Source organism: Crocuta crocuta, unplaced genomic scaffold, assembly GCF_008692635.1.
Source record: "Crocuta crocuta isolate KB4526 unplaced genomic scaffold, BGI_CrCroc_1.0 scaffold282, whole genome shotgun sequence".
Classification (NCBI taxonomy): domain Eukaryota; kingdom Metazoa; phylum Chordata; class Mammalia; order Carnivora; family Hyaenidae; genus Crocuta; species Crocuta crocuta.
In genome coordinates this window covers 2,405,384-2,431,753 of record NW_027529174.1, presented here as the reverse complement: position 1 = coordinate 2,431,753, position 26,370 = coordinate 2,405,384, and the positions used below count along the sequence as shown (strand labels likewise).

Sequence of the window (26,370 nt, the reverse complement as noted above, 5' to 3'; positions counted from 1 at the left end):
ATTTGATTGCCGAAGTGTTATCAAAAACAGGATTTTATTAAAAAGGAAGAAGGAAAAGAGGAATGAAAGAAGAAAGGAAAGAAGGAAGGAAACAGACAAACCAGTGCTTCTTTAATAAGAAATAATAATTAGGGGAGCCTGGGTGGCTTAGTCGGTTAAGCGTCCGACTTTCGCTTAGGTCATGATCTCGCGGTTCGTGGGTTCGAGCCCCGCATCGGGCTCTGTGCTGACTGCCGGCTCAGAGCCTGGAGCCTGTTACAGTCTGTGACTCCCTCTCTCTCTGACCCTCCCCTGCTCACGCTGTCTCTCTCTCTCTCTCCTAGAAATAAATAAAACATTAAAAAAATTTTTTTTAATTAAAAAAAAAAAGAAATAATAATTAAATCCAGATACCATGCACTTGGTTGGGTATCCACAGCTTACACTTTTTGGCAGGAACAAGAAAAGCCTGTTTCACATTCTTTAAGGGATAAGAATCACTAGGCACTGCCCCAGCTCTACTTATAGCTGAATCTAAGGAAAGCCCTGATTTTTGATATACATAATTAGAGCTTATAGACAATAGCTCAACTGCCCAGATTCCTTCCTTCCCAGGAGTCTGACCCCTATTTGTGGTTTGGGTTATTCATGTGGAACAATTAATAATAGAGATGGTCCATCCATGTTTGGGTATGAAGTGAGCTCTGCTCTCCTAATAATCTCCTGAGGTTCACAGTCAGCCTTGAAGATTCTCAGACATATTCTTTCAACTTCAGTTCTACATTTGTGCAGTTTACCTTTTGTTGTAAAGAAAAAGTAAAATATAGAGACCTCTGTAAGGCTACCGTCAGCACAACATAAAGTTGAAGACACTGCCTGAGACAACAGTACTTAAACTCATGACAGTTACATTTAAGGTGCTGTAATCAAGGTGCTAACAGGCACCTCATGAGAGACTTCTTTCAGAATTTGGTAGATGAATGAACTGATGGTCACACCTGTCTGTGGCCTTTCCCACCAATGAGTTCTGTTACATACTGGAGAAAAAAGGTATCCAGTCATAGAGTTGCATTGGAAAAGGGGGTGATCTTCAGTAGTCTGCTCATGTCACTGCTTTCTAGATACCAGAGGAGCTGTTTTGAAATTGCTTAAATTGCTTGGGTAGTAATGTGTACTTTAAACAATCTGGGTATTGGAATGCAGTCTGTTATGTTATTTGAGTAGAAACCACTGATGAAGATTTTACAAATTGTGTGAAGCTAATTTCCCATTTGTCAACTATTTACTGATTTGCAATGATCAAGATTTTTATGGTAATTTAAAATTGAAAAAATGAGACACTGAAAAAGTGTGACTGCCCAATGAAATAGGAATTAATTTTAGGGTATATTTTAATTTACATTTAAATTTTTATTTATTTTTTTAAACTTTATTAATTTATTTGAAAGAGAGGAAGAGCAAGAGTGGAGGAGAGGGAAAGAGAGAATCCCAAGCAGACTCCATGCTCAACAGGGCAGAGCCAATGCGGGACTCTATCCCATGATGCTGAGATCATGACCTGAAATCAAGAGTTGGACACTTAACTGACAGATCCCCCAGGCGCCCTAGCTTACATTTGTTTTTAAATTTATGCAAAGATCATGGGAAGGACTTGCCAATTTGACTATTGCAGAGACTATATGAGAAATATATGCGGCCTACAAATAGAAAAAGCAGGATCTGTATATTGTGTTTCACCCAAATACTATTTTGTAAGGATAATATAAGCTTATAATACTTTATAAGCAATGTAAACCTGCTCTAAAACTGAATGTTTTAATTTGAAAAAATAAAGGAAGCTGAAACTTAGATTCCCTGATAAATTTAAAGGAATAGCCAAGTATAGCTTTTCTGCAATGGATTTATTTAAATTTAGTCAAACTGTATATGTATTTAATTTAAGACTTGGAAAAATATATGGTCTCCTCCCACTGTTGAAGAATCCTTCTTGAAAGCATAAAATATTTCTATGTCATAATCAGATATGATGAAGAAATGAGTTTGAATGTTTATTAGATGTTTCTGTTTGAGCTAGAATAAATCAAATTTGTGAAAAAAATTGTGATAACTATAAGATGTGCTAATTAGAATTAAATTGTTATTGAAACCTATTTGATGTGCCTAAATACCTTAAGCTTATTGAAAGATTATTGAAAATAGCCTATTTTGGTATACCTTAATACCCTAAGTTGACAGAGTACACTGAAACCGAATGCATTCCTTTTTGCCATTGACACTACCTGTTAGTGTGATTGTTTTTAAAAGCAATATAGCAGTATAGAAGAACAGTTATAAAGCTTCCTATATACTTTGGTCCTGTATTTCCACCCTTAGGAAATTATTCCAAGGAAACAATTTATTAAAGATGAAAAGCTTGTTGTAACATTGTCTATCATAGCAAAATACAGCAAATCCCCTGTGTTAGGGGGTTGGTTTGCTGAATTGCAGTACATCAACAAAGCATAATAACTGTACAGTCATTAAAGTGTGCAATTGGACAAACATGATTGCTCCGACCCAAATATCCTGTACAGTATGATTGCAACTATATTTAAAATCAGTGTAAGATAATATGTAAAAATGAAAACATAAGTGTGATTATGTTCAACTTCCTATTTTTGTAAATTGTTTTGATGCCTGTTCAGTTTTTTTTAAGACAGAAAACAGCCGACTTTTTATATCCTATGAAATCCATCAGAATTTTAGACCATAAAATTTAAAGCAAGCAGGAAGCAATTGTTACATTGTCATATAACAATATATAATAAAAAGTACCTGTTACTTTTATTTTAAGAATTACATGGATTATTTATCACGACTGTATGAGAGAGAAATTAAAGATTTCTTTGAAGTTGCAAAGATCAAGATGACCGGCACGACTAAAGAAAGCAAGAAGTTTGGTAAGCTAAAATGGTTTTATTTATGACAAATAATTCTTAAGACTTTTTGAGCATAGTGAAAGAAGATACAGTAGAATTGACAAAAAAGTAAGTCTAATGTGTTGGTTTGATTTACAGATATTCCACAGAACAAATATTTATATATGTAAATATGGTTTTTACTAGAATTCTGTAGTATGTTAATTTGACAGCAATTGTGTATTCATGCCTTAAATGAAAGCATCTATTCATAGATCAAGCAGTTGGCCGGAAAATGAAGTGCGATCTGGTAGAGAAAGTAGGAGGCTAAGAGACACACGTTGAGAGTTCAGTTTCTGACTTCCTTCCTAAAAGACGTTTTGTGATAGTTGGGGGCAAATCATTGATCTCTCAAGTCATTGCTCTCTACAGGGAAATTAAAGTGATTCCTGGCTTCTTACTTCTCAGTGGCTATTTTGAATCAAAAAGAAAGTTTGTGTTTTTCCTCCATCAAGGGGCTATAAAACTGTCACCCAAATTTCTCCTGTGGTTATACCTTCTTTTTCCAAAGGGATATTTTTCAAGCATGTTATTTTTTGTTGCTTCTAAATATGTTAAGTGGACAGAAACATGATTTGAAAGGATAACCAGTGAAAGTATTAAGTTGCAAGGAAGGTGATTTGCTGAGGCCACATTCTGCTCTTGCATGTACCCATCTCTGGAGTTCCTTTTGGATGGAGTTCTGTGCTTATTCAAGTCAAAACCTGGCCTTAAATGGCTACACTGTGTACTCAGTGTGTCTGCATAGTTCCCCTTTAGAATAATGAGTTTAGCATTTGCTTGTTGAAAGGAGCCTATGCCCTAAGCAACTTCTGGTAAACAGGAAACAGGATTGAAATTGATAGCACATCTTTCCATTCTTTTCTTCAGGACAGAGAAGACCTTTGTCTTTAGTGGGTAATTTCAAGTAATTCATTGTTGTTTTTGTTTTTAACACTAGTATATTGATTATACTAGTCCAGAATTTTGAAATGTTTTGAATCTGTGTACAAATATGTTATACTTAGGTATATACTGATGAGAATCTTGGGACAATAGGCTTTTGGAAACGGAAATGCTAACTCATCCTAAAGGTTAATTGTTTTTAAACAGCAATGTGTTTATATCCTTGTTAATGTTTCACTGTGGATATGTTATGCTTTTTTTTTTAGTAAGCAACATATTAATTCAGTTACATGTTTAATGTTTCCATTTAGTATATTTGTCACCACTTGTTAGTGAACCATTTTATTTTGAGAGAACTCTTCTACAGTTATATGAAAACTGGAGGCAAAAGGGAAATCTTTCTAAAATTATCTCTTTAAGAGGTCATTAATCTCAGTATTATAAGTTTATCAAGGCTAAGATTCACACTGAAATAAATGACATAATAAAAATATAACTTAAAGTACAATAGTATTTTAATGGTATCATTGCCTTAACCTGAAAATTAATTTTTTTCTTTTTTTCCCTCTTAAGAGAGAGGGAATAATTTAAAATATTTTTAAATTAGAAGTTTAAAAGGCACTTTTATCATTTTAAAACAGCATTAAAATTATGCCTTGTTATGTATCAAATTATAATGAAAGTAATTTGTGATGGTTGATGGCACCAGAAAATTACAGTTTCAGTGATTTTGATATCATTAGCTACAAGAGAAGGTAAACTAAATAATAAACAATTCAGAGGACAGGTTAAATAGAGATAACTTAAGAAATTCTAAATAAGATAGAATGAAATTTTTTAAAGTACCTTTTCAATGATTCACATTATGTCTAAATCAACTTTTAATAGTAATTATAATTAAAATAGATACCTGTAGTTTGGGAAAGATAACTTGTACATGAATCAAAAGTCATTATAAATAAAGTTTAAATCTTTTTTGTTTTTCACTTGTTCTGAAAATGCTGGGTCATAGAGCTAATAAGAATAGAAAGTCAGATTGAACATACTTTATGAAAGGAAAGGTATAGTCAATATAGTCATAAAGATTCAGGGAAATACTCTTTGAACCATTCTTGACTCAACTTTAATATCACTTTAGTTCAAATAATTCAGAATAATGTTAAAATGCCAGTAAATATATTTTCTTTGTGATAGGTTTTTTTTTTTTAATGTTTTATTTATTTTTGAGTGAGAGAGGAAGAGACAGTAAGAGCAGGGGAGGGTCAGAGGGAGAGAGAGACAGAGACACAGAATCCGAAGACAGGCCTCAGGCTCTGAGCTAGCTGTCAGCACAGAGCCTGATGTGGGGCTCGAACCCATGAACCGTGAGATCATGACCTGAGCCGAAGATGGACACTTAACCTATTGAGCCACCCAGGCGCCACTGTGATAGGTTTTTATGTAGGTCATTGCCTTTTTTGATTAATAGGTTTACTTTAATAAACTCAGAGGCATGAAATTTTCCCCCCCAAGATTGGGAGTTTTCCCCCTTCTTGTTCTACAAATGTACTTAATGCAATGGCAGGCAAAGAAAATTTTGTAACTATTTTTAAAATTATGAGCTTTTTCTTTCTATAGCTAAGATAACACACACATATTATTTTAGTCCGTTGACATATGCATTTATATAATTACTGCCTCCCTTGTATTTAATACTCCAAAATCTCAGAAGTGGTATGTCAAAATTTTTTTTCATTGTATGTTTCTGCACTAAACATAAATCTTGTTGATTCCTAAAGGAGTCTTGAACACAAGACTGAATTCAGTGCTGGCTAGAAAATAATAAATATTAATTTCCTATTATATAATAAGCACTGCTAGTTACTGAGAATGCAGCAATAAGCAAAGACCATACTTTCATGGAGTTTACAGTCCAGTGGGGATTATTTCAAGATATTTAAAGGGTTACTTGAATATTATTGCTTTTTGCTGATAATGTAGGCTTTTATGAACCCCAAATTATAATTAGGTGACCTTACTAGTAACTATATACATTATTGGCTACCAGAAAACAAAAACAAAGAACAAAAAAAAACCCCATGTGTCTGAAGTGCCAAGCTTTGCTCTGAAACTGGTGAACTTAGTATAGTGACACCTTAAGGTCCCAGAAGGTACTGTTGAGACTGACCAGCTAGTAGCTCCAGCAGAATCCCTGCTTGCCACTTTAATGTCCAGCCTTGCTATTTCATACTCCTTTGAGCATCATATAGTTGGGGCTGGAGAGAGCTATATATCCCTGCTATGACAAGGTAGTAGCTTGTACTTGGGCTTTTGCCTTGAAGTTTGGCAGGGATAGTGACAGTTGACTATCTGTTTTTAAAATATTTCTAGGTTACAGTTATATTCTTTTAATTTTCTCTTTCATTCTATAATTTCTTTCTTTGCCTTTCACATTAACTTCAGATTTGAGTTTAGAGTGTTTCACAAGATGATCTCTCCAGCTGATCTAATAAATATTATATAGAGAGAAGTTTTAGAATAAAAGAAATGCCAAATGACCCTAAAAAAGCTCAAATTCCTATATTAAACCTGTTCCTTTGGCTTTACCCTTTCATCCTCCCATCTCCTGATAATTAGTATTTTATATATATACACTTTTCATCTTAGGTGTTTACAAAGCCAGCTACTAAGTAGTTCAGGTTTATATTTTCAAATTATTTTAAAGCCCCACTTATGTAATATTTTTATCAGATGTACTATAACATTATTTAGTACTGTGGAGACTCAGGAGTTCTCAAGGAGCAAGGTATGCACTAATGTCTAAGTCTGCAACTTCATTCTAATAAATTTCCACTGTATTGAACTTTTACCTGACCATCTGATCTCACTCATATGTGGAATTTAAGAAACAAACAAGCAAAGGAAATAGACAAACCAAGAAAGAGACTCTTAATTATAGAGAACAAACTGATGAGTTACCAGAGGGGAAGAGATGGGGGATGGGTGAAATAAGGGGTGGGGATTAAAGAGTATACTTACTATGATGAAGTAAAATAAAATGATTTTTACAAAATTAAAATAACACTTTTATTTGAACTGTGTGGGGTTTTTTTTCAGAAACCAAAACTTACAAATGTAGTCTTTTAAATTTAAATATACTAGCTGCATAAACTTAAAAAAAATGATTTAAAAGTGTTGGGTGGGGGGCTGACAAATATAGATTTTTTTACCCGAATATTTGAGTAAAAACAATACATTAGACTAGTAAAGTTTTTTTCTCTCAGAATTTGTCAACCAGTAGCTGACCCAACTAAACATATGTTGCACCTCTTGTTACCTGATGCTCATGGTTCTTTGCATGTGTCTTTTAAACTAGAGCTTTAACTTCCTCTTGTGCATGGTTTGTGCAAATTGCAGTTTATTAACTTGTCTTTGTCTTTGATGCTTGCAACCTAATCCATCACAGCTACACTGCCTCGAAAAGAAAGTGCTGTCAAACAGGAAACAGAGAGTGAGTATGCTTAGTGTATTAGTAGGTATTCTCAATGCATGTTTGTTTAATGTCTAGAAATTAGTTTTGTCTTGAAAAAAGTGACACCAAAAATATTAATTGCTCTGAGTTGCCAGGTATTGATTGGTGAAAGAAAACCGACATGATAATAGTGGTATGGCTACATTCAAGAAATGTAGTTAAAAATATATGGTGGGTCGTCAGGAATTTGTGAAAGCCTTAACCATTAAACTTCTGTTTTCAGGCTGTGTTTAAAAACTATAAAAATTCTAACAGATATGGTCAGATTTTGCATAATGAAACTGAAGTTTACATCTTTAATTGTCCTTATGGTATCTTTATCTGTCCTTTCTGACCATCAGCAAATCATACAGGTTAACTGAGAAATATTTTAGAAGATTAAGAAAAACTATTTATATTCAATTTTGAATAAAAATATTCCATTTTCTTGTAAAAATGGAAGCCTTTAATTCCTCGATGTGTATAGAATGTTGCTCAGCCACATTGTTCTCATTTTTCCTCATGGTTATGATGGATACCTATGTTTATAGCTAAACAAAGATGTCCCATATTATGCAGTTCATGGTGTATATATTATATTTTAGTTGTGTTTTAAATATAACAAGTTTCCAGGGTGGTTTTTATTTTCTCTTCATTTTGTTTATTTAAAGAACTATAGTTAATCAGTTCTCTTATTATAAAGGCGGAGTTTCTGGATTCAGGAATGTGTAACATTGAATCATATGTAACTGACTCTTTATAGGGCAAGAATGATGGAGTATTGGCAGTTTGTATGGTTCAACCCAATATTTTCATTTTTAATGTGGAAGCAAGTAATATTGGGAAATGGCCATTTTCTTCAGAAATAAAAATGTCATGTTAGCTAGTACACCAAGGAGTCATTGACCTTCATCTGTATTCATGTCTTTTGAGTGGGAAGGAGATCTTTATCTAGTTTAACCTAGAAATATCAGACAATTTTGGTGAGACTGGGTAGGGTATATAGATCATGTGATCTTTAAAATGCCTTCCAGTCCTATTCTGTGGATCTATGTAGTTTTGCTGCTCTTTACAGTATGCTCAGGGCTAAGACAAACATTGACGAAGGAGCAGGACACTGTACAGCACGTCCCATGTGGTGGACTTGAGCGGTAACTAATATGAGCACTGGAAGACAGAGGCAGTGGAGGACAGCCCTGGTTTACGCTATGGGTCTTTTATTCATGAAGGTCACAACTTTCAAAGTTTTATTATTTCTTAGGTCTTCATGGAAGTTCTGGGAAATTAACTGGATCCACTTCTAGTCTAAATAAACTCAGTGTTCAGAGTTCAGGGAATCGTAGATCTCAGTCATCTTCTTTGTTGGATATGGGAAACATGTCTGCCTCTGATCTCGACGTTGCTGACAGGACCAAATTTGATAAGGTAAAATAAAATAACAAGTACTTCTTTAACATTAGTTTTCTAACAGCAGTTTGTAAGTGTGTTCAAAAATTTGGGCTATTGTCTCTCTTAATTAACTATATCTTACTTTCCAATTCTGAATCTGAAAAAAATGCTAGTCAAATGACAACTGAAACTTGTATTATCAATTCATTGACATAATAGCTTAATTAAAATTTATTATAAATCATTAAATGCTTGCATCTCTATCTAAGTTCTTTGAGCCAACTACAAAGTAAAGAAGAAATAATAGCTTTTATGAAGCTAAACTATTCCCAGCAGTGCATTAAGTTTAAAAAGTTTATCTCTGTTCCTCTTTCCAGATGTCAAGTGAATGATTGTTGTGAGTTTTATTTTAGGTATGTCTGGCCCTGTTATGCCGTGGTACTTCTGCTTCATCCTATCAATCCTGGAATAGTTTCTTTTGGAGTTCTATTTAGATTGTTATAGATAAAGCACCTATGGCGCCTGCAGAAAAGTGCATTAAATGTGGGAGATTTTTTTAAGCATTTGGTGCAGTTCATTTTTGTTTTCCTCAGATCTTTGAACAGGTACTAAGTGAACTAGAACCCTTGTGTCTGGCAGAACAGGACTTCATAAGTAAATTTTTCAAACTACAGCAACATCAGAGTATGCCTGGAACTATGGTATGGCTCATGTTTATTTATTGGTTAATATATATGATCTGTAGCCTAAGTAGCCTCATTAATTTATTGTCACAATTTCAATATCAGAACAGATAAAGAAAAAATTTATGATGTAAGGATGTTTCCAATAATTTTTATCACATCACAAGATAACAAAAACAGTGATAGTTAGACTTCGAGCACCTAATTTAATATTCCAGACTGTCTTAGGCCTATATATCCTTCAAATTAGTGAAGGGGAAAATGTCTGAATATACTTTGTAAAAAACATTATTCAAAAAGAAATTTTAGCATTTTAGTAGTCACCAAGAAAAAATATAATTAAAAAAAAATGATATTTGAGTATATATACCGTGGTCTAGCAGAAAAAAAAAAAAAAAGATGAAGAAAGAAGCCTCAAATCTGAATCTTATGTCTTTGTTACTAACTAGCATTAAGACCTTAAACCGATTATTAAATCCCCAGTTTTCCTCATCTGTATAAGAATATAATAATGCCTGTTCAGCATGCTTCTCAGGTAGCATAAATGTAAGAAAATAAAATGAGAGACTGCTGCAATATTTTGAAAAACTTAAAAGCACAGTGCAAATAATTTTTTTTTTAAGTAGGCTCCATGCCTAGCGTGAAGCCCAGCACGAGGCTTGAACTCATGACCCTGAGATCTAGAGTCGGATCCTTAACTGACTGAGCCACCCAAGTGCCCCAAATAAAGTGATTTTTTTTTTAATTTATTTATTTTGAGAGAGACAGAAACAGCGCGAGTTGGGGAGGGGTAGAGAGAGAGAGAGGAGAGAGAACCCCAAGCAAGCTGTACACCATCAGCGTGGAGTTCAACGCGGGGCTCGAACCCACAAACTATGAGATTGTGACCTGAGTTGAAATCAACAGTCAGATATTGGGGTGCCTGGCTGGCTTAGTTGCTTAAGCATCCAACTTCAGCTCAGGTCATGATCTTGCTGTTTTTAAGTTCGAGTCCCTTGTTGGGCTTTGTACTGACAGCTCAGAGCCTGGAGCCTGCTTCAGATTCTGTGTCTTCCTTTCTCTCTCCTCCTCCCCCACTCATGCTGTCTCTTTCTGTCTCTCAAAAATAAATAAACATTTAAAAAAAAAAAAAGTCAGATGCTTAACAAACTTAGCCATGCAGTCACGCAATGAAATGATTTTTAAGATCACCGTAAAAAACAGAACCAACATATAAAAAGCAATCATAAAATTAATGTTGTTGTAGATAATGGTGGTAGTAAATTTCCTTATTTGTTAGCCTCTGTAAGAATTTTTGATAGCATTTTTTAAATGCCAGAGTTTTGTTTGAATGATTGATGAGATTTCTTTAATTTTTAAAATTCTGTCTTAAAAGTTTTTTGTTTTTTTTTGAGCTGCCCCCCCATTCCCACACCCCCTCTGAGCCTCCTGCCCCTCCTCCGTCCCTGCTCTCCCCTCCTGTGTACGCACACAAGCACAACTTCTCAGCCTACAATAATTCTCAGATCAAATCTAAAAACATAACATTTCATAAACATTCTTAAGCAACATACTGAATTTTACAGTTTTATCGGTACTACTACCTTTAAAAATCATTATTTTTCATAATGTATTCTCTCCTAGGAATTTTAAGACTGAGCAGGCTTTTGCTATATAAACTAGTCACATTGTTGGTCTTTTATTATGTAAAGTGCCTGAATAATTTTTGCAGACTGAAGCAGAGGACCTAGATGGAGGAACATTATCACGGCAACATGCTGTTGGCACACCACTGCCCGTTTCATCTGAGTATGTGTTTGTTCCTATCTGTCATTTCTTTGGGAGGAAAAAAAAAAACTTAAAATTGAGCCTCAGGGAATGCCGCTCTGGGAGCAGCCAGATGACTCTGGTAACATGACTGCACACAGAGCACTGACACGTGTGCCTGGCGTCCTCTTGAACGTCTTACCCTGTTGTCTGACCCCACAGCTCTTCTTTGCTCTGGTGATCACAAAAAAAGCGGTCAATTTTGATGTTTGCTGGTAAGAAGTACTATTTGAATTGTGGTGTATTTCTCCGAAACTACAAAGCACATTTCAGGATCCAGCTTTACCAATGACATAAAGTTATATTTTGAGTAATAAAACTTAACTTCAAAAAAATAATTTTATGTTGGAAACTGATGTAGAATAGTTAGTTCGTCATAATTGGACATTTTTAATTGAAGTAACAAATTTTAGTCATTTTGGATACATGCAGTGAGTGGATTAAAGTTAAAGATGAAAACACTTGAAACTTGTAATAAATCTGTATTTTGTATGTTCTGTGAACAGGAAAGATATGATCCGTCAAATGATGATTAAAATATTTCGCTGCATTGAGCCAGAACTGAACAACCTAATTGCGTTAGGAGACAAAATTGATAGCTTTAACTCCCTTTACATGCTTGTCAAAATGAGTCATCATGTGTGGACTGCACAAAATGTGGATCCTGCTTCTTTCCTGAGTACTACATTGGGAAATGTTTTGGTGACTGTCAAAAGGAACTTTGACAAATGCATTGTAAGTTCTTTTTTTTTTTTTTAAAGTAACTTAGAGTTCTAATCATTGCAAAAATTAGGTAAATGTATTTAAATCAAGAGATTTCCAGCTTTCCATTGGGGGATCTACTTTTCACATCCCTCAAAGCCCTGAAGCAGGGTGTCAGCTGCATTTTATATAAACAGAGTTTGATGCTACTGTGCTGGCTACTTTCCCTTCTATGCTGTGAATCTTGGCAAGTTCTGGAGTAGGTGGCAGAGAGGTAGCAGCTGCTTGAGAGATCCACTACTAGGTCAGCTGAAATCTCAGGTAACTGGGGCACCTGGGCGGCTCAGTTGGTTAAGTGTCTGACTTTGGCTCAGGGCATCATCTCATGGTTCGTGGGTTTGAGCCCTGCATCTGGTTTAGTGCTAACAGCTCGGAGCCTGGAGCCTGTTTCAGAATCTGTCTCCCTCTCACTCTGCCCCTCCTCCATTCACACACTGTCTCTTACTCTCTCTCAAAAATAAAAAGAAACATTAAAAAAAAAAAAGAAAGAAACTTAAATGTCACCTCAGTAGGCTTGTTAATCCTCTTTCCTTACCATGTGATTTCACTTGGGATTTTAAATACTTTGAAATTTGACCACTTAAGGCTTATCCTCTTCCCTCTCCCACATTCTCCAGAGGTGATGATAAACCTGGAGGTTCTGACCGCAAGCTGAGAGCCAGAGGGGAAAGGAAGAGCTGCTAAAGACTAAGATAATGAGTCCTGTGTGACACAGCAGGAACACTAAGTCATGAGGACACTGTGCATTTCCAGATTATGAAGGCTTTGTTGCTTTTATTAATAAAACATAACTTTATATAACATCTGTCAATCCAACAGAACATAATTATTAAAAGCATAGAATGTAGTATCAGGAAAATGTAGATGTGGGTTCAAATGAAGTGCTTAGCCCACTGCCCTGCACAGAAATAAGGTCTTACTAACTGATAGCTCATAACGGCGGTGGTGGTGCTCACACTGCTGCCGGTAGTAGTAACAAATAATAGCTTATTAAAGAATGTTCATGTTATTCTCAAAGCAGAACAGTGGAGAAACAAAGCAAAATTAACTTAGACAAAGTGCAAACTCAAATATTTTCATGTAGAAATTGAATATATTTCTAAAGGATATATCTTTTGTCACTAGGGAAAGATAGTTCCTTCTCCCCCCTCTCATCTCTCTCTTATTCTAACTCATGTCTCCTCACAGTATCTGGTGGATCGTGCATACTCCATAAGTGCTCTCTGTTTTGGTGTTTGGGACAAGATTAGGGCCTATGGCATACCTTGAAAAGATAATGAATGGGTCTGTTTGTATTTTTTCTTCAGTTTATTTATTTTTGAGAGAGAAACAGAGATGAGAGGGGGAGAGACAGAGAGAGGGAGACACAGAATCCAAAGCAGGCTCCAGGCTCTGAGCTGCCAACACAGAACCCTCCGCAGGGTTCGAACCCACGAACTGTGAGATCATGACCTGAGCCGAAGTTGGACGCTTAACCGACTGAGCTACCCAGGCGCCCCTGGGTCTGTTTGTATTGAGCCAAAAGCATGAATGGCTGTATTTTCTACAGATGGCTGTAGAAAATAGGATAGCACCTGTGTTTGGCTCTTTCATTTGGTGGCCAGGCTCAAAGTATCTGGTGTTATTCAAAGAACAGGACTAAGAAGGCTAGCCTAAGCTGAGCTAGAGCTAAAATGAGAAAGCAAGTGACATATCAAGTACTACCAAGCTCTGCTCTGCTGTCCTATACATTCTTACCTGCACTTAATTTGCTTTTCAGGATTCCTCACTGTAGTGATGCAGATTTGTGCTCTTAAACCTTTGAGAATGATGTGATTTGGTTAAGTTGTCAAGGACAAAGCATGGGTATGCCTCACATGCTATGTGCCTTGCATCAAAGTTATAGTCTTAATCACTGAGTAACCTCTGTGTCGAATAATCAGCTGCAAATAATGTATACATAGAGCTTGAGAGAAATTTTATTTTTATAAGATTTAGTTCATTGATGGCTCTTTTCTTAAATGAATGCATTGTTTCTATTCTACCAGTTACAAAACCAGAAAAGACAACTGTCATTTAGAATATTTCCTGTTAATATTTAAGTATATTCATACTAATATTCTGTGCATTAAAGGCCCAACCAGGGACCTCTAGGTTACTTAGTCAGTTAAGTGTCTAACTTCGGCTCAGATCATGATCTCATGATTTGTAATTTTGAGCCCCACGTTAGGCTCTGTGCTGACTGTGCAGAGCCTGGAACCTGCTTCAGATTCTGTGTCTCCCTCTCTCTCTGCCCCTCCCCCACTCATGCTGTCTGTCTGTCTCTCTCTCTCTCAAAAAAATGAAAAAACATCCAAAAAAATGTTAAGTGCCACACTGAACAAAAATATTCATGCATCTTAATAACAACCGTAGACTAGCATTCATATATTAGTGTTTACTGTGTACCAGACACTGATCTAAGCACTAGCACACATTATTTCATCTAATCCTCACAATTTCCTCCACAAGATCCTCCACATCTACCTTCCTTTACATAAGATAGATGCTCTGAGAGTTTATGTTACTTTCTCCAGGTCAACAGTAAAAAGTAATGGAGTTGGTATTCATACCCTGACAGTGTGGTTCCAGCGCCTATAGTCTTACACTACCCTCTCTACGGCATCCATTTTTACTCTTCACAATTATCAATACTGATAAATAAATACTGGAACACAAGAATACCTCAGAGATACTGCAGCTTCAGCTGGTCCAGGCTACCACAGTAAAGCGAGTATCACAATAAAGCCAGTATTGCAATAAAGTGAATTCAGATGAATTTTTTGGTTTCCCAGTACATATAAAAGTATTTTTATACTATAATATAGTTTATTTAATGTTTAATAGCATTATGTCTAAAAAGCAATACATAATATAAAAATATTTTATTGCTAAGAAATGCTGACCATCATATGAACTTTCAGTGAGTTGTTATCTTTTCTCTGATGGAAGGTCTTGACTCCCAAGTTTATGACTGCTAACTGATCAGGGTGATGATTGCTGAAGGTTCGGGTGGCTGTGGCAATTTCTTAAAATAAGACAACAATGAAGTTTGCCCCATAAATCAACTGTTCTTCTCACAATTTCTCCATAGCATGGGATGCCGTTTGATAGCATTTTACCCACAGTAGAACTTCTTTCAAAATTGGAGTCAGTCCTGTCAAACTCTGCTGCTGCTTTATCAACTAAGTTCATGTAAATTCTAAACATAGTTCTAAATCTGTTTTTGTCATTTCAAGAATCTTCACAGCATCTTCAACAGGAGTATATTCTATCCCAAGAAACCACTTTCTTAACTCATCCATAAGAAGCAACTCCTCATCTATTAAAGTTTCATCATGAGATTGTAGCAATTTAGTTACATCATCAGTCTCCACTTCTAGTTCTTTTGTTATTTCCACCATATCTGCAGTTACCTCCTCCACTGAAGTCTTGAACCCCTCACAGTCATCCATGAGGGTAGAAGCAACTTCTTCCAAACTCCTCTTCACATTGATGCTTTTGACCTCTTCCCATGAAACACAAATGTTCTTAATGGCATCTAGAATGGTGAATCCTTCCAGAAAGTTTTCAATTTATTTTGCCTAGATTCATCAGAGGAATCACTATTTATGGCAGCTATAGCCTTACAAAATATTTTTCTTAAATAATAAAACTTGAAAGTTGAAATGACTCCTTGATCCGTGGGTTGCAGAATGGATGTTGTGTTAGCAGACACGTAAACACCATTAATCTCATTGTGCATCTCCATCAGAGCTCTTGGGTAACAAGGTGCGTTGTCACTGAGCAGCCCTCTATTTTTTTTTAACAACTCTTTTATGTTTTTTTTTTTATTATTTCTGACAGAGAGAGAGAGAGACAGCCAGCATGAGCAGGGTAGGGTCAGAGAGAGAGAGAGATACAGAATCTGAAACAGGCTCCAGGCTCTAAGCTAGCTGTCAGCACAGAGCCCAACACGGGGCTCGAGCCCACAAACCGTGAGATCATGATGTGAGCCGAAGTCGGATGCTTAACTGACTGAGCCACCCAGGTACCCCTGAGCAGTCCTATTTTGAAAGAAATCTTTTTTCTGAACAGTAGGTCTCAACAGTGAGCTTAAAATATTCAATAAATCATGTTGTAAACAGATGAGCTATCATCCAGGCTTTGTTATTCTATTTATAGAGCACAAGCAGAATAAATTTAGCATAATTCTGAGGTCCCTAGGATTTGGGGAATGGTAAATGGGCATTGGCTTCAACTTAAAGTCACCAACTACTTTAGCCCTAACAAGTAAGTCAGCCTGTCCCAAGGCTTTGAAGCCAGGTATTGACGTCTCTGTACCTAGGAAAGTCCTAAATATCTTCTTCCAAAATAAGGCTGTTTTGTCTATATTGAAAATCTATTGCTCAGTGTAGCCACTTTGATTAATGATCTTAGCTAGACCTTCTGGGTAACTTTCTGCAGCTTCTACATCAGCCTTTGTTGCTTCTCCTTGCACTTTATGTTATAGAGATGGCTTCTTTCCTTAAACCTCATGAACCGACCTCTGCTAGCTTCAAACTTTTCTTCTGCATCTTCCTCACCTTTCTCAGCCTTTATAGACTTGAGAAGAGTTAGGTCCTTGCTCTAGAGTAGGCTTTGTTTTCAGAGGATGTTGTGGCTGGTTTGATCTATCCTTACCACTCAGACTTTTTCCATATCAGCAATAAGGCTCATTTACTTTCCTTTTTTTTTTTTTAATTTTTTTTAATGTTTTATTTATTTCTGAGAAAGAGTGAGAGACAGCATGAGCAGGGGAGGGTCGCCGAGAGAGGGAGATACAGAATCTGAAACAGCCTCCAGGCTCTGAGCTGGCAGTCAACACAGAGCCCGACGTGGGGCTCAAACCCATGAACCATGAAATCATGACCTGAGCCGAAGCCAGATGCTTAACTGACTGAGCCACCCAGGCACCCCTCATTTGCTTTCTTATAGTTTGTGTGTTCACTGGAGGAGCACTTTTAATTTCCTTCAAAAACTGAGCAATATGTGAATTTGCATTCACAACTTGGTGCAAAAAGCCTAGCTTTTGGCCTGTCATCTTTTGATATGCCTTCCTCGCTAGGCTTAATTATTTTTAGTTTTTGATTTAAAGTGAGAAACGTGTGATTTTTCCTTTCACTTGAACACTTAGAGGCCATTAGAGAAGGCTATTAAATGGCCTCATGTCAATATTGTGTCTCAGAGAATAAAATTGTGTCGAGGCCTGAGGAGAGGGAGAGAGATGGAAGAATGGCTGGTTGGTAAAGCAGTCAGAATTCACACATTTATTGATCAAGTTTGCCATCTCATATGGACATGGTTTGTGGCAACCCAAACAAAAGATCACTGAGCATAGATGACCAAAACAAATACAATAGTAATAATAATAATAATAATTTAAAAAGCTTGCAGTATTGCGAAACAGTTACCAAAATGTGACACAGAGATGTGAAGTGAGCAAATGCTGTTGGAAAAAAGTGAAGCACAATAAAATGCGTGTCGGTAGTAGTAAAGATAATATCAAAAGAGGGACAGTACTCCACAGGGCTGTCTAATACTAATGCCTGTAGCCTGGAAATAATTACTTTTCTAAGCCACATGTCATTTGATTTTCAAGTTATACCCCCCAAAATCATTTATGAAATTTTAGGTAGAAGTAAAAATGATCTAACAGTGTTTAGCAGTGTAATTCTTACTGTGAGTAGATCTAGATCCTCTGAGAAGTACACAGAACCATAATTGAATTTGTGGATCTTTTTGACCCAAATGTCTAGATTTTTGTATATATGAGATATCCCTTTTGCACTTCGTCACCATCACACACAAGCACTTTGTGAAACAATTTAGAATAAATAACTAATAGACACATGGAAAACTGTATAGTGTGTAAATCCATAGTAGAAATGCCCATTCCCCCTCTCTGTGTTCACACTCAGAAATTAAAGAACTGGTCTACCCAAACACAAAATTTAGGCTAATGAGAATTGGAAATGACCCATGGTTCTCAAACTTGGCCATGTGCCACCAACCAGAAATAACCTAGAGAAATCCTGTGTGTGCTCTGTTATCTATTCTGCCCCAAAATGAACAATTGCCTTATACTTACCTTTCATGAATAACAGAATTGTTTACTGCTTGTTTTTCTTTGAACAAATATTTGAGTTTCACAAGGTTTGATTGTATCTTGTTTAAAACAATTTGGATTTTTTTCCCCTTGACATTATTTTCTTAAAATATATGTACTTTTTTTAATTTGAAGTTTTTATTTAAATTCCAGTTAGTTAACATTTATAGTAAAATTGGTTTCAGGAGTAGAACTCAGTGATTCATCACTTACATATAACATCCAGTGCTCATCACAAGTGCCCTACTTAATACCCATCACCCATTTAGCCCATCCTCCTACCTACCCCCCCTTATCAACCCTCAGACCCTCAGTTTGTTCACTATAGTTAAGTCTCTTATGGTTTTAAGCTATAAAAATGGTTTTTCTTGGTTATCTCTATTGCATTAATCATTAATTAGTAAGTATCCAAAATGTCCTAGGTACTAAATTATGTCCTGCCACTATGATGTATACATTTGCTTATGATTATATGTTGTTCCTAAGCTGCTTAGCTTTTTCTCTCCCCTGCTTTCTGCCTAACATCAGAGTAATCAAATAAGGCAAATGGAAGAAGTAAAGATCTCAAAAAAGAGTAAAGTAGGAATTCTTCCATTTGTTGCTGAATTTGAAGAATTTGCTGGACTCGCAGAATCAATCTTTAAAAATGCTGAGCGTCGTGGAGATCTGGATAAAGCATACACCAAACTTATCAGAGGAGTATTTGTTAATGGTAAGCTCTTATTATGTTCTAAAGAATTTTTTGGTTGGTTGTTTTCACTATTTATGTGAAACTCAAGTTGGTAACTCAAGTTGGGAGATAAATATGTTCATTTTCCATATTCTATAGTCTTCTTTAAGTTTTCTGAAAGTAATTATTTCTTAAAGCTGAAAAATAAGCAGTACATAAAACCCATTCATATTCATCTGTAACCACTTCTATTTTAGGGTTCATATGGGCTTATCACTGTGCAAAATTGTAATTCCTTTTTTAATCACCAAAAAATGACCTTTTTAAAAATTTTTAAAATTAAAAACTGAGATTTTACATTTGCATTTTAGCAAATGTCTCTGTAACCTTATGCAAATCAATATACTTCTTTAGGCCTCAGTTTGCATATCTGTCTTATAAGGTATATTAATGCTAAAATACTATATAATACACTGTCTGATTATAAAGTAATATATGCTCATTACACACCCCCAAAAATCAAAAAACAAATTTTATAAATCAAGAAGAACATAATTTTTAATCTCATCAGGCAAACATAACATTTAATTTTTATCCTTCCTAACTTTTAGTATATCTCCCTCATATATATGTGCCTGTTGTGTATATGTGTTTGTGTGTTCTTTAATATAAAAATTTTTATCATACCTTATATTCTGTTTTGGAACCTGCTACTCCGTAATTCTAGTGCTTTTCCTTGTCAATTTATATTACAACTATAATCATTTTTTCATGATTCCATAGTATTCCATGTATCATTTAGCAAATCTCCTATTAGTAGGCATTTAGTTTGTTTCTGATTTTTGGCATATATTTTTTTATTCTTGTCCAATCGTTTCCTTGGGATAAATTACTGGAAATGGAATTACCATTTCCAGTAAGGTCAAAAGGCTTTCATATATCTCAAGGCCTTTGCCAAATTGCCACACAGAAAGGTTATACTAGTTTAGTGTTCTGAATGGTTGGTGAAAGTTTTCATGGCAAATAGGAATCCAGACTTAGTGTATTTGAAATATATGTACATATGCAAAAAGAATATATATATGTATGTACACACACACACATTTATATACACACATATATATGACTGTTTAGAGTTATTTTTTAATTAGATTTAAGTGGATGTGAAGACCCTTCAGTATATTTTATTAAGTCCAGAAATGTGCTTACTTTTTAAACTTACAAATGAAAAAAATCATGTAAATATTTTTATAGCTAAATATGGTCCTATTCATATCAAGATGTTATTATATTTTTTCTTTTTTGATTTTAGTGGAGAAAGTAGCAAATGAAAGCCAGAAGACTCCCAGGGATGTAGTTATGATGGAAAACTTCCACCATATTTTTGCAACACTTTCTCGTTTGAAAATCTCATGCCTAGAAGCTGAAAAAAAAGAAGCCAAACAAAAATACACAGATCACCTTCAGTCTTACGTCATTTACTCTTTAGGACAACCTCTTGAAAAACTAAATGTAAGTATATTTTCATTCAGTATATTTTCCTGATTTTGAACCTGTGTGCGTATGTTTAGATATGAATAACACAAGACATTCATTCTAATTTGCTTATATATTGATACAAGAAGATAAGGAAGGAGGGACTCGGTTATCGAAGGTTCCAGAGTGCTAAGACACTCTTAGGTGCTCTATACCTTATTTCTTTTAATTCTTGTGAAAAATATGTGGGCTAAGGTAGCATCAACCCATTTTACAAATGAAGAAATTGAGCGTAAATAAATTTGCTTGAAGTTATAATAACTGGCAAGTAGCAAAGCTGGGGGAATGAACCCTAGATTAGGTTTTTCCTTTGTACCAGCCTCTCTTCTTACCTCATAATGCCTGATCTTTAACCCTAGTTCAAATGAAGGTTTTGAAAACTTTATCAAGATTAAAAGAAAATCAAAACTTGGTTTTCTTCATTGCCTTTTTCTTTCCCTTCCTTTTCTGAAGTGAGTCATTCTCCAGAGCGCATTTGATCATTAAAATTAAGAATGGATGGTTTTAAAGAACTTTGCAATAGTGGAAGCTTCAGTGGACCCTTCTAGATAACTTTGTTCACAATGTGGTTGGTCCTCTTTCTTAAGTTTTTACCTTGAAATTTAGAGTAAAAAATGTATTTGTTGTCAAAAACAAAATAGTTAAAAGATACTTAATCAAATACACAACCAATTCCTTCTAAAACTTAAGAAGAGACAGATATTATTCCCCTAGAGTAAAAGATCTCTTTCTCAGACTGAAAGCCTACATGATACTTAACTGCAACATTAGAGCCATTCCCTTTGACATCAAATTTAAAGGGGAATCATTGCTAGATCCTTTAACATTTAACATTGTTACTGAAACCCTAGCCAGTGCAATAAGACCAGAAACATAAATAAAAGATACAGAAAGGAAAGTCAAGATTATAATTACCTGTATATAATAGGTTGAAATTACTGATCTATGATAAAGTAGCAGGATTCAAAATAAGTATATAAAAAAAACAATTTATTTCCTGTATATTATAATAACCAATTAAAAGGTTATTTAGAAATAAGGGCACCTGGGTGGCTCAGTCAGTTCAGTGTCTGACTCTTGATTTTGACTCAGGTCATGATCTCACAGTTCATGAGATCAGGCCCTACATAGGGCTCTGCACTGCCAGCGCAGGGCCTACTTGGGAATCTCTCCCTCTCCCACTCTCTGCCGCTCCCCCGCCTGCACGTGCCCATGCACAGGCGCCACCTCTCTCTCCTCTCAAAAACTTTAAAAAATAAGTTTTATGTAGAAACAAAATTTTTAAAAGCACCAAGAATAGACATCAAAAATATTAGTAGCAAAAACATAATAATAATTTGATGAAAAACAAATAATGCTTGCCAAATATTATTAGAGAAAGGTAATGAGAGGGGATTTGGCTTGTTAGTATTAAATCATATTGTACAGTGCTCAAATAAGGCATTTCAGTCAATAAAACTGAATATTTAAAAAAAATATATTTCAAAGACGACCTGAGATCAATATTTGTAACAATACAATAGTATATTTAACGTAAAATGCCTTTTTAAAATCCATAAGGAAAGCACTAAGATCTCAATGTGTAAATGAGCAAGGATTCTGAATATACTATAAAACATATGAAAGCAGTTAATTGTGAAGTAAAACAACAAATAAACCTTTTTCGCTCATCAAAATGTAATTTCTTTAAATTGTGATGATTCTGATCATAATATGGTAAGTAGCAGTTTCATGTACTATTGACAGAAATATAAGTTGATTGAACTTGGAAGCGAATTATGTATTTGAAGAATCTTCAGAATACTTAAAATGATGCTTCTCAACTGAGGAGTCATAGACCTTGAAATTTGTGCTGGAAAGCAATTATTAATGTGGGTAGATACTTATGTATGAAAAATATTTATGACTGTGTGTATAGTAAGTTTCTTTTAATTGGAGTAGAGTTTGCCAACTCTGAAAAAGTGAAAAATTTTAAATATCCAGTACGGGAGCAATGAATAAATTGTAGTTCAGTCATTAGATAGAATGTTCTGCAACTGTTAAAATTTATACCTTGGAGAAAACAGAATATCAAGTGGAAAATACAGCATATAATATAACCTGATTTATATATTCACATCAAAAGACTAGAAGGAAATCTAAAATGTTAACAGTGGTACTGTGATACATTTTTATATATTTTCTGAGTTTCACACAGTGAATAAATACTAATTTATAATGACGATTTTTTTTTTAATGTAAGTGATAATAAAAGCAGTTCTTAGCCATTATTTCTTTTCATTTCCTTGAAGCATTTCTTTGAAGGAGTTGAAGCTCGTGTAGCACAGGGTATAAGAGAGGAGGAAGTAAGCTACCAACTTGCATTTAACAAACAAGAACTTCGTAAAGTCATTAAAGAGTATCCTGGAAAGGAAGTAAAAAAAGGTCTAGATAACCTCTACAAAAAGGTTGATAAACATTTATGCGAAGAGGAGAACTTACTTCAGGTATGCTTTGTTCTTTTAACCATCCTAGATTGCACATCTTTACATAAACTGCATTTCTCCAGGAGTCTTCTAGAAAGGCTACAGATTTTCTAATTTTAGTGCAGGAGGAAAGTTCCATAAATTATAGACCAGATTCAGGAGTTGTGAGGAAGAAAGGAACAACATTGATAATATGAGTTTATGTGCCTATTCCTGCTTATCTTATATTTCTGCTCTATTGTTTTGAGGCATTACTTGTTTTTTCCTGTGGAGGTGTGGGGATTTTTGAGGGTTTTGTTTGTTTTTTAGACTTGAGGAAGGTAACTAAGTGGAATAGAGTATAATACAGTGGAGTGATGCTGAGCATGGGGGCCAGAGTTAGAAATGCAGCTCCTGATGAAGCTGCATGACTTTAGGCAAGTTATGTAACCTCCCTGAGCCTCAATTTTCTTATTTGAAAAGTGGAAATAATACCTCCCTAATATAGTGGACACTACTATTATTGTCATTGCCATTTTACAAATGAGAAAATCAAAGCTTAGGGAGGTGGAGTAGCATGACCAAGATCCCATAGCTAACAGATGGTAGAATGAGATTTAAACCCCATGTTGAGCCATTATTCTTTATAAAGCATATGGAAAGACCCAGAGGTGAGTGAGAATAATTCAGATTTCAACATCATCAAAGGCTTTATGAGGGTTATTGCACTTATGTTAGCCTCTGAAAGTCAGGTAGGTCAGATAAAGCAAGAGGAGTGGCACTCCAGGTAGACGAAATATCATGAGCTAAAAGATGTAAAGCAAGAAGTGTCATACTCTTTAGTAAATAGACTTAAGGGGACAGGAATTTAGTATTGATGAGGTTTAGGGTTTATAAGGAAAAATCCTGGAAGAATACATTCCCTTATCTGTTGAATAGTAATGATGGTCATAGCACCCACCCTCACCAGGTAGTCATGGTGTAAATAGGATATAAATAGATGCAAATAGGATAATACATATATAAAGCACTTTGTACTGTGCTGATACACAGTAAGCATCAATAAATGTAACCTGTTATGGATGCCTGAGATTGAGCCCTACCTTGAGCTCCATGCTGAGCATGTAGTCTGCTTGGGATTCTCTCACTCCTTCTCTCTCTGTCCCTCCCCTGCCCTTGATCGCTCACTCACTCACTCTCTCTCTCTCTCAGAAAAAATAAATAAACATTTAAAAAATAAATAAATGTAACCTGTTAGTATTAGCTAATATGTCAATGTATATATCAGATTCTGCCTTGATAGTTGTTTACGTAGTTACTGCCACTGCTAAATCATAAATCCTTGGATTGCAGACAATCCATCTTGGTGTCCTTCATAGTATCAAACAATGTTTTATGTCATCAGTTTTAGCTAAAGAAATTTTTAAACTTTCATCTGAAATGGAATTTAAGCATTAACTGTTGCATTCCATTTCATTACTAGTCTTAGTTCCATATATACTTGTGCAAATACACATCTGTATTGGATATTGTATTAGATATAATAATGGCTAAATGTCAAACATGTGCAAAGCACCTTATTATGTACATGCACTCATTTAATCCTCATACGAACCTTATGAAGAAAGTATCATTATCATTATCATTACTACCCCGGCTTACAGATGAGGAACTTGAGGCACAGAGTAGTGATGTAACATAATCAGGGTCACATATGTTGTAAGTTGAAGGAGCCAGGGTGCACGTTCTTCACCATTACACTCTGCTAACTTCTTACAATGTGCCTTGACATAATTTCTACATACCTGATTTATATTGCCATTCATAATTTAATGACTTTTATTTTCATTTTTATAATAGGTGGTGTGGCACTCTATGCAAGATGAATTTATACGCCAATATAAGCACTTTGAAGGTTTGATAGCTCGCTGTTATCCTGGATCTGGTGTTACAATGGAATTCACTATTCAGGACATTCTAGATTATTGCTCCAGCATTGCACAGTCCCACTAAAAAGGAAGAGATAAATGAAAGAAGTGTCTACTATTTTATGTATATATGTGAAAATAAAAGATTTAGGTGCTAGGGAGCCCCTGCTGCTAAGTCAACAGACTGGGAAGGAGGAATGGTTAAATACAACTTCCCTTACCTGTGTAACTAATATCATGAGACTTCCCTGTTACAGGTGACCACTTGGCCATATGTGCTAACAGGGGCATGTGAAAAGAAAAACAGCAAATTGAGTATCCCAGAAAGTGACAAACCATACTTTTGTCAAGTTTATTTAATCCACTGTGGTAGAAAAGGTACAGCTCCAACAACATTCAAATTTTTTAAAAATTCAAAACCTTCTGAAAGAAGAAAAGATAAATGAAAAAAACACTCTGGGTACACCAGACACTCTTCAAAATTATCAAGTTAACTGTCTTGAGAACCCAGACTTGAAACTTTATTATTAAATGTCACATAAATGGGTAATACCATACTACAAATATTCAAAAGCAAAAGTACCAATTTATGTAGTTTTATTCACCCAATAGATTGTGTACTATAACTGAACAGAAAGTTTTCTTTTATGGCCCACTTTCTTGTATTTGAGAATGGTTATCCTGTGTGTAATGCATTGGGAGTTTTTCAGTTTTCACTAGTTCACAATTCTTTCAAATCATGTAACTACTAAAATGTTGTACAGAATTTTTTCCCTCTGTCTAACTAATGTGTATATGGATAGGGATCTTGTGATGATCAGTTGTAAACTTAGACTTTGAGGATTATGTGACTCTATGTAGCAATGAATCTGAAATAAAGAAATTTTCAAAAAAATTTTTTTCATAAAAGTTAAAATTTGTTAATACTCTTAGATCTGTTATATGCTATTTTTTGTATAACAGCAAATTCTTACAAAATCAATATACAAAAGGTAATTACATGTTCATTTACCACAAAACACTTAACAGTATAATAAGAAAAATAAAACCACTTGTAATAGTATTTAGGACTAAATCTAACAAAACATTGTACTATGGACTGAATTATGTCTTCTCAGAATTCCTGTATGGAACCCCTAACTACCATCCCCCCACAATGTGACTGCATTAGATATAAGACCTTTAAGGGAGACATTAAGGTTAAATGAGATCATAAGGATAGCACCCTGATCCAATAGAAATGGTACCAGAAATGGCTTTATAAGAAGCCACCAGAGCTCTTTGCCATGTGAGGACACAGCAAGAGGCAGCCATTTGCAGTCCAGAAAGAGGGCTCATGGGAACCCAACCGTGCCAGCACCCTGATCTTGGACTTCCAGCCTCCAGAACTGAGAAAAATAAAGTTCTATTGGTTAACCCACTCAGCCTATGGTATTTTATTATGGCAGCACAAGATGTACAAGACTTTTATGAAGAAAATTATAAAACTATTGAAAGATATTAAAGAAGGCCTAAGGAAGCGGAGGAATATTTCATGTGTCCATGTTAAGAACACATAACATAGTAGTAATGGCAGTTATTCTCAAATGTAAGGATTCAGTACCGATTTCCGGTTTCCAGCCCTGTGCTTAAGAAGCTTGAAAGTCACCTCTCCATTCTAACAAGTGAAAACTTGAACAAACTGAAAAATCAGCTC

General features: G+C 35.2%; 1 protein-coding gene across 6 annotated transcripts in view; it reads left to right on the top strand.

Annotated features, from left to right (window-relative positions):
• EXOC1 (exocyst complex component 1) overlaps positions 1-26,094 on the top strand; it is a 59,984-nt gene extending 33,890 nt beyond the window's left edge. For 5 of the 6 annotated variants that reach the window (XM_077757758.1, XM_077757757.1, XM_077757759.1 and 2 more), the window contains 10 exons: positions 2,813-2,918; positions 7,267-7,311; positions 8,573-8,736; positions 9,294-9,401; positions 11,095-11,171; positions 11,696-11,924; positions 18,625-18,808; positions 20,079-20,278; positions 22,594-22,788; positions 24,607-26,094. In XM_077757758.1, the coding sequence (XP_077613884.1) occupies positions 2,813-2,918; positions 7,267-7,311; positions 8,573-8,736; positions 9,294-9,401; positions 11,095-11,171; positions 11,696-11,924; positions 18,625-18,808; positions 20,079-20,278; positions 22,594-22,788; positions 24,607-24,759 (1,461 nt within the window). In that variant the 3' untranslated portion in view covers positions 24,760-26,094. The remainder of the gene's footprint in view (positions 1-2,812; positions 2,919-7,266; positions 7,312-8,572; positions 8,737-9,293; positions 9,402-11,094; positions 11,172-11,695; positions 11,925-18,624; positions 18,809-20,078; positions 20,279-22,593; positions 22,789-24,606) is intronic. The other variant, XM_077757761.1, reaches the window with a different exon arrangement.
• The last annotated feature ends 276 nt before the right edge of the window (positions 26,095-26,370 follow it).